This window comes from Catharus ustulatus, chromosome Z (genome assembly GCF_009819885.2).
Source record: "Catharus ustulatus isolate bCatUst1 chromosome Z, bCatUst1.pri.v2, whole genome shotgun sequence".
NCBI lineage: Eukaryota > Metazoa > Chordata > Aves > Passeriformes > Turdidae > Catharus > Catharus ustulatus.
Genome location: NC_046262.2, coordinates 63385460 through 63394252, shown reverse-complemented (window position 1 = coordinate 63394252; position 8793 = coordinate 63385460). Strand labels below are relative to the sequence as shown.

Here is an 8793-nt window from a genome sequence, read left to right as displayed (position 1 = left end):
AACAGGGTGGTGGCAGCTGAGCCGATATGGGAAGGCTCTGATATGGGAGGGTGGGCCAGGAGCATGGATGGCATAAAGAGATGTGGGGCTACCGAGTTATTCACAGAATAATTTCTTGTAGTCACAAATGAAGACAAGGTATCCCAAGCTGGTGAGGGTGTCCATGTTCCATGTGATGCTGCAAAGTGCTAGAGACACCCTGGTCATGCAGACGTTTGAAAACTGTACTCTGGTAGAATATTTCACTGTGCAAAGGCATTGCTTTGGAGGAGCAAACATATCAGACCTTGAACACTGTTTCTGTGCCCCTCATTTCAAAAAACATATTATCGCAGAACCACATGATAAGCTGACTGGAAAGGATGCAGCAGGATCATTGAGTACAACTCCCATTCCTGCACAGGACGCCACAAAATCACACCATGTGCCTGAGAGCATTGTCCAAATGCTTCTTGAACTCTGACACACTTGGTGCTGTGACCACTTCCCTGTTCCAGTGCCCAAACACCCTGTGGGTGAAGAACCTTTTCCTGATATCCAACTGAAACCTCCCCTGGCACAGCTTCATGCTGTTCCCTTGGGTCCTGTCGCTGTCACCACAGAGACCAGTGTCTGCCCCTCCTCTTCCTCTCACAAGAAGCTGTAGACTGCAATGTGATCTCCCTTCAGTTTCCTCCAGGCTGAACAGACCAAGTGACCTCAGCTGCTCTTCAAGGTCCCTCACTCCTTTGTTGCCCGCCATTGGATGCTCTCTAACAGTTCAATGTCTTTCTTATACCCAGATCTGCCCCCAGCACTGGTGGTGATGCTGCCCCAGTGCAGAGCAGAGTGAGACAATCCCCTCCCTTGCCTAGCTGTGATGCTGTGCCTGATGCCTCCCAGGACATGTTTGATCCTCCTGGCTGGCAGGGCACTACTGGCTCATGTTCAGCTTGCCACAGACCATGTCCTTTTCCATGGAGCTGCTGTCTAGCCTCTCATTCCCCAGTCTATACACACATCCAAGGTTGCCCCGTCCCAGGTGGAGAAACTGAGGTACTTGGAGCGTGTTCAAAGAACAGCAAAGAGTCTAGAAAACAAATCCTGTTAGGACGGACTGAGGGAGCTGAGGGTGTTAAGCTTGAATAAAAGGAACCTGAGGGGACTCTTTATTGTTCTCTATAGCTTCCTGATAGTAGATTGCAGACTGGTAGACATCCATCTGTTCTCCCAAGTAACAAGCAATAGGACAAGAGGAAACTACCTCACACTGCTCTGCGGTAGGTTTAGGTTGGATGTCAGGCTGCCCAGGGTGCTGCTCCTGGAGGTATTTGAAAGATGTGGAGACATGGTGCTTAGGCACATGGTGTCCTGCAGGACATGGAGGTAAATGGTTGGATTTCATGGTCTTAAAGATCTTTTTCAACCTAAACAATTCTATAATTCCATATTCTGGGCTGCTTGCAGGTGGTGAGGCATGGAAGAAAGGGTGGAAATCCCTGCGTGTTTCAGGGCTCCACGGGAACTGGGCGCGTGCTCAGGCTGTGGCTAAGTCAGCTTCTCACACCGACCATCTCCTCAGTCACCCCAAAGCCTGGTGAGGGCTGATAAGTGACTCTTGACTCAGCAAAACATTGCCATAAGACACTGCAGAGCCGCTACTGTCAATGTTTCACCGTTTTGCCTGTTGTCGACCTTGAAGGGGGCATTTGTAAAAGAAAGAGTCCCTGTGCCCCCAGGTTCTTCAGAGGTGTTTAATGGAATAGATGGACTTTAAAATCTTACAGAGCTTGCACTTGCATCTCTCGGGAATGAAATCTCTGGAAGACACTTGTCCCTTGAGTGCAGATTACTTTAAATGCCAAGGAAGCAATTCCAGTATCCCACAGAAAACTTTGGAAATTATTAACAATGTGGAAATTACAGGCCGCACCACCTACTTTCAAGCAGTCTATGCTCTGAAGTAGAGGGACTGAGATGTAGCCAAAGCTGCACTCTCTTTGCTGCAGAGAAATTTGTGCAAGTGGGTTATATTTTCTGGCCAATCCTGGCTGCATGAACTGTTGTAGTTGGACACTTTACAGTGTGCCAAGTGTTGCTTCCCTCCCCTTTCTCTCCACACTTCCGTTCAGCTAGCCCTGGCCCATTTTCACTGATGTGTTCAGTTTCCTAGGTGAGGCTCTGCAAGACGTCAACCAAGTATTCAGCAACCTGAGCATCTCCAGTGTCACAGACTCCTCAAATGTCATTGGAGCTGCTCAGCAGGGGAACATCAGCAGACTTGGGTACATCTCACCATGCCCCCCCACAGCTCTCAATACACAAACATCCTAGGAAAGTTTGTCTAAGGGACAAACACTCCTAGGGCTGCCATTGCTGGGACTGCTTTTGCTGTAGACACAACACCAGGCTTTGGATCTCTGTGTGAGTCAAAGGTCTTTGTGACCTTCAAGGGTATCTCTTCCTATATAGCAAGGCTACTGCAAAACACTACCCAGAGACCTGCATATCCTTCCCTGCAGTCATGGATGCAGCCCTGGTCTCATTGCTCTGCGTGACAAACTATGGTGCCTGTGAAAGCAGGCAGTCCCTTTCTTTCCCTGCCTTGACTGAAGCGTGAAAAGATGAGAAACAGACAGATAAATTGAACAGGAAAAATGTATGCAAAAGTGGAAATTCATATGCATACTGTCTGGCACAGTTCAGGGCATTGCAGGCATCTTGCTGTCCACCAGCTGCATCCTGAGTCTCACCTGACCTTGCCAGACACAGATCTGTTGGGCTTCAGAGCCAGGCTCTCTGCACCAGGCTGGTCTTGCACAGGCCCTGAGGTCTGTGGTGGAGCTCAATCACTTCCTTCACCGTTCCCGTGGTCTGCCACTTGCTTTTGAGCCATGTGAAATAAACAGCCAAATCCGCAAGTCCCTGGGAGGATGAGTATCTCTGAATTTGCTGTGTGTACAGTCAACACTGACCCTGTCCTGTGGCTGCCCATGCTCTGACCTTGCAGGTCTGCCCTATTAGTCTGTGCCTCAGTTCTGCAGTTTCTGAATAAACACTCCACTTTGTGCTGGAGGCATGTGGTTTCCCTCTTCAGAAGAGCCTCTGGATGGCCTGTGTTGTTTTTTCCTAGCCTCTGCACATAAACAGTCATGGCTCTCAGGGCATACACAGCGCACACACACTCTTGGGCTGCAGCCATTCTGCCGAACCATGGCGTGGTGCTGAGATGCTGGTGACACTTGCCCACCCCAGGGGAGAATGAGCCCTAGTTATGCTAAGCTGGGCATAAGCTTCCCCTCAGCCCTGGCAGAAAACTGGGATAGAGCTGCCCAAATAAATCCTGCCTGTGGCTGAGCTGGCCAGCAGCAGGAACAGAAAGCCTCAGGACAGAAGTGAGTAATACATTTGTGTTGTTCACTGTGGATGTGCCTTGGGGTTCATAGCCCTACCAAAGCCTTTCCCTGTGGTGCATAGGGGACAACAAGGTCTGTGGAGAAGAACTGGCAGCACAGAGAGTAGCACACAGCCAGAACACCTCTTCCATGCTATTTGGGGACTGGAAGGGGACAAACAGGCTTGCAGAGACTTGGGACAAGTGAACAGGTAATAGCAGCAGCTATGGTCAGGTGTCCCCTCCTCTGCAGAAGTGGAAGAGGTCCAGGAAAGAAAAACAGGGAAAATCAAAGCTCTGGACAACCCATAGCAACTAGTCAGGCTAGGATTTTTCAGCCTGGGAGAGAACTTTCTAAGGAGAATAAAGTTTTTGATAACAGCAGCTGCCTCTGGGACAGAAAGTAGTGGATACAATCTGACTGAGCACAGCTGTTTTATGCTCCTCAGTACTATTTCCAGCTGCAGCATTAAGTCTGTGTAGCAATGGCTTTGTTGTGCATTGTGGTGCAATGGGTGTCCCACCTGGTAGCTTCAGCAAGGTGCAGAACTGGGTGAGAGGGTGGATTCCAGGTGACCAAGGACAACAGTCATAGCAGATACTAGCACATCTTCCAGACTCCAAGGATGGTCACTGACTTTGGGGAGCTCACTTGACCACATGGTGGACCCTGGACTCCTACTCAGATGCCGGCAAATGAGAGCTGTATGGGATACTGGTATAGTAGCAGTCAGAGCAACAAGATCTGCCGTGGGTGAGCACAGACCTGTCCTTGGAAGGTTTCAACTCTCCCTGAAGCACTCTTTAAAGCTGATCAGAAATCTCAGCTGGTAATTCTGTACAAGATCCAGTGCAGGACAGAAATGAGCTAAGGAGACAAGTCCTATGTTAGCCCTCTGATCTCTGCCACTGTGAGCAAAGGGGGCTCCTTGCCTGCCCAGGTTGTATGGCCTGGTTGAAAGTATTTTTGTGAAAGGTGAATTGAGTCCATGTTCTCAATGTGGGAGATGAAAGAGCAGAGGAAGCCCCAAAGACTGCTGATGTAGACTGATGCTATTACCTTGGCAGGACTGAGCCCTGCCACAATGTCAAAGATGGCCCTGACACAAGGAGCAACCCAGACTTCAAAATTCTTCAGTTTGGGGCTTTTCTCAAGTGCTAGAGCAGACATCTGGGATCCCTGGTGCTCACCATCTCCGCTGAGGGTCTTTCCATGCTCCCTTGTGTTATCTGAGCTGATTGCTCTATGAAAGGGCCTTAGATAAAAACCAGAATAACATCTAATATGCTAAGTGCAGATGTCACTATTTTCAATTTACATCAGCTCAGGAACTTGTGAAGCAGTTTACAAAGGAGATAGGGGAGTCATCTTCTCCCCTGCCAGAGAAACTTTGTTTTCCCTTCACTAAATTGCTTCCTACAGAGAAAAAAACCTGTGCTTGTTCAGCATCTTCATCAGGACTGGTGCGTTTCTTGCTATCCTTTTCCCACAGGAGTGTGGGTGAGATAATACCCTATGCAGACCTCCCTGGTTTGTAATGTGGATCTGAAATTACTGTTTTGACTGTGCTTTAAGTACTGGGCTTTTAGTAGCCCTCGGTGGGAGCTGGCTTATGTTGTTTTCCTCCAGCCATGCATAAAAAAAGTGCTGTTAAAATAAGATTGTGCATCTCATTTTATTATTCACCACAGCTAGCTTAAGTGTGCAATCAGCACAGAGCACACAGGATCAATTAATCACCTGTTTTTAGGCTCAGGAAAGCTATCAGAAAGCTCAGGTATCTTGACACTCCCCATCTTTCAAAATCCGTATGTCTTGCCTGGTTTTCCTAGAGTAATATAGGAAAAAAGAGTAAGAGAACAAACAAACAAACAAACAAACAAACAAACAAACAAACATTCTGTGAGTCATACTTTGGCTGCATTCCATCAAATGGAATGGAGCTGACTATTACAAAATTGACCTGGTCATTTTCCTATCTGAAGAGCTGAGGTGACTGGAACATCCTGGCCCATGGATGTGCCCTCCCAGGGCCTGTGGCACTGGTGCTGCATCTGCAGCCCAGCCTGCTCACACAGGGTTGTCCCTAGCATGAGGTTATGGTGGCCATCGGCTCTGTCTGAGCCTCAGCCACCACCCCCAAGAATGGATACACCCCCTCACATCTCTGTGGCACACCACCAACTTGACCTGGTGGCTGTGTCAAATTTTCACCCACTTGGGGCTGCTGTTTGTGCCTGTTGCCCCATGTTGTATTGCCTGCACCAAGACTGCTGCACCAAGTGGCTCCATCCCATCTGCAACTGTAGGCTAAGGTGAGTGGTGTCTCAGGAGCTCGAGAAAACCACCTGTGTATGTTGAGAGTCTCTGTGTCTCAGCCTGAGCACCGGAGAAAGAGTTTGGAGATGTCTTCTGTGGGTTTTAGAAGTCAGAATCTGAAAGTTCTTTCCCTGACTGTTGTGGTCCGTTCAGCGCGTCAGTCCCAGGCACACTGTCCACCTTCAGGGCAGTATTACCTTTATATACTATAAACTACGTAAATGCTGTCTACAATTATCTTCCAATACATATCACCTATATTGTACAGTCTAGTTCTACTCTAAACCAACCTAAAAATACCAACATCACCCAAAAGATGGATGCTAGGAAGAAGGAGAAAGAGGGACAGAACATGCCCAAATTCCTCCATCTTGACCCTAGACCCCTATTCTAAAAAATCTTATCTACTTTTCCACTTTTTGATAAACTAACTTATACTCTACTTATTTTTTTGTGGCTTGTAATTCATGCAAAGGTGGTAATTTTTCCCAGGGGTTGAAATCAAAGGCACAGGGGTCTTGGGCTCTGTGCCAAGGCTTCTGAGCCCCCTGCCAGGGTCTCAAGCCATCCAGGGTATCCAAAGGTATGTCCTGGGTTCCCAGAGTAGGTTACTGCTGGATACCCCCAGGCATCCCACAGCTCCTCTGCACTTCCCTTTGCTTGACAAGCTGGTGATCCTCCCGCTCCTGCAGCCCAGCACACGGTTTGTGTTATTTGCCACGCAAGTGCAGCCTGACGTGGCTTTTCCCAGGCTCTGGGGAGCCTCAATGGCTGTGCTTCACAAGCACCCAGTTTCAGACTGCCAAAATTAGACCCAAGAGGTCCCTGCCAAGGGCATGAGCTTACATTTTTTCCACACAGAGCTGGCATTCATTGGCATAGGTATTCCCATCGGTCCCACAGATGGGCAAGTACAGGAGGGGGCAGGCCTGCACGTCAACCAGGTCTTCACACACCGGCTGGAAAGGAGAAACCACAGTGCACGTTTCAGTGCCAGCAACAACCATTTCTTTGCCCCAGAACACCCATGCAGAAGTAAATGTCACTGGCAACCTGGTTCCCTCTGTCTCAGAGCAGGGGCTGCTGAATGCCTCAGAGGGACTTGTGACCTGGGCTTTGATGTGGGTTTGGTTGCCATGAGCTGAGGATGATTGCTGGGAACAGTCTTTCTCCCAGGTACACCAGGCATACCCATCTCAAGCCATGAACAAAGAAAACCAGAAGCCTCTTACCCTTCTCAGACCACTCCCTTCATTCAGCTCTGCCCCTGAAACAGAGCAGAGACCCATGAGCGTGGCACACCTGTGCCTGATGGCAGAAGAACGAGGTATTGACACAGGATCACATCCAAACCAAAGGGAAGCCAGCGCTGTCAGAGCCCATTCAGGACTGAATCATCTCTGTGAGTTTCGTGGGAGGGGATGAGTTTGCTGATGCGTGCCACTCCCACCCCTCTCTGACAGCAGCACAGTACACAGCTTCCATCCACAGCTGAGCTGGCTGGGACAAAGCTGTGGACGGCTGTTGCAACTCCCTAAATCCTTTCCCAACAGTCCTCTCTCCCAGTTCATGGGTCAGAAACTCCATGGAACATCCAATACATCTCAGGAAATGGGAAACCATGCAGCATGGGGTATCCCCAGGAGAATGACCTGGACAACTGCCAGCTGGAGAGTGGCATCTGGGGGGTTCCTTTTCCTCAGGCAAGCAGAGCAGTAGCAACAGCTCACAGCCCACCTGTGCCATGCACAGATGTCCTGGGAGCATGAAGGCTCACACAGGCAGCTGCAGGACCACCACTACCTGCACGCAGGTAGCAGTGGCTTCCCAGTGCCCACAAAGAGGTGCTTCCCACGTAAATATGCTGAGCACATACTGTTCTTGCAAAGACTTGCCAGTTTTCATGGAGGCAGGAATTGCAGCAGCTGCCACTGCAGTGTTCATGCTACCCTCCCAGGGCCTGGTTCCTGTTCACATTGCAGACTCTCCTCTCTTTCAGACCGCTCCCAAGCATAACACGTTTCTGTAACCCTTGCCAGAAACTGTTAATAAGAAAGGCAAGGTGTGTTTGCTCCAGTCCTTCTTCCTCACCATGCTGGCACTGTTTGTTTGCCCTAACCTCACCTCCTCTCCAAACCAGACTTTCTATGTCTTTCTGCCCTGTCATGCATTTCCCCCCATCCCATTATCCATTTGTATTCCCAGCCCACCACGCATAAACCAGCCTCCAGCAGCAAAGTGGATTTACCTCTGGCAGCGACAAGAGTCACCATTGCTGCCAGCAGCAGCAGCACCTCTCTCCCAGGCATGGTCAGTTCAGGCAGACCTGCTTGTGCACCTTGCTCTGCTCGTGGCTGCCTTTATAGGGGAAAGCACAGCCTTATCTCAGGAACACTGGGAAAAGCGATGTTTTGTTCCTGCTGTAAGCAGCTGGACTGTACACCCTAAGGGATCACTGAGGCACTCTCACACATTAAGATAAGCTTTCTCCTGAAGCTTCCCACTTGACAGCTTCAGGTGGCACCATGGGTGGCTGCTTTACAATCCTCTTGCACTGTAGCCAGGTGTTGGGTTTGACACTGGCCAAATGCCAGGCACCCATGGAAATCACTCACTCACTCACTCTCCCCTGCTACAGCTGGGCACAGGAGAGAAAAATTAAATGAAAGCTTCATGAGTTGAAATAAAGACTGGCAGAACACACTCCAAGGGGAAAAGAGGCTCAGCTTAGAGGCACAAAGTGAATTTTTCTAACAAAATCAGAGCAGGCTAATGAGAAATAAAATAAACCCTTAAAAACACCTCTCTGTCTCCAGAACCCTTCCCTCCTTCCCACTGACAGTGGATGGAGACAGGGTGTGGGGGTTTTGGTCAGTTCATCACCTGAGGTTTTCTTCTGCTGCACAGAGAGAGAATTTGTTCCCCTGTGAGACCATGGGGTCCCTCCCATGGGAGACAATTCTCTGTGAATTTCTCCAGCATGGTTCCAAATCTCAGGAGCAGCAGTCCTCCAAAAGCTGCTGCAATGTGAATCTCCCCCACGGGCAGACAGTCCTCCCAAAACTGCTGCGGTGTGGGTCACTCTCCCATGGGCTGCAGC

General features: G+C 49.5%; 1 protein-coding gene across 1 annotated transcript; it reads right to left on the bottom strand.

Annotated features, from left to right (window-relative positions):
- Nucleotides 1-5147: 5147 nt before the first annotated feature.
- On the bottom strand, nucleotides 5148-8008 carry SPINK4 (serine peptidase inhibitor Kazal type 4). The gene is made up of 4 exons (XM_033085046.1): nucleotides 7942-8008; nucleotides 6926-6960; nucleotides 6540-6652; nucleotides 5148-5202 (listed from the first exon to the last, which is right to left on the bottom strand). The coding sequence occupies exons 1-4, from the start codon at nucleotides 8000-8002 to the stop codon at nucleotides 5148-5150; spliced, it is 264 nt and encodes an 87-aa protein (XP_032940937.1). The 5' UTR covers nucleotides 8003-8008.
- Nucleotides 8009-8793: the final 785 nt, after the last annotated feature.

What these genes read in the sequence shown, in the direction of transcription:
- SPINK4 (XM_033085046.1), bottom strand. Translation starts at nt 8,002, where the DNA reads ATGCCTGGGAGAGAGGTGCTGCTGCTGCTGGCAGCAATGGTGACTCTT. An exon ending in GACTCTTGTCGCTGCCAGAG is followed by an intron (nt 6,961 to 7,941) that starts GTAAATCCACTT and finishes GCTCTGTTTCAG; the next exon opens with GGGCAGAGCTGAATGAAGGG. An exon ending in CAGCTCTGTGTGGAAAAAAT is followed by an intron (nt 5,203 to 6,539) that starts GTAAGCTCATGC and finishes ATATTACTCTAG; the next exon opens with GAAAACCAGGCAAGACATAC.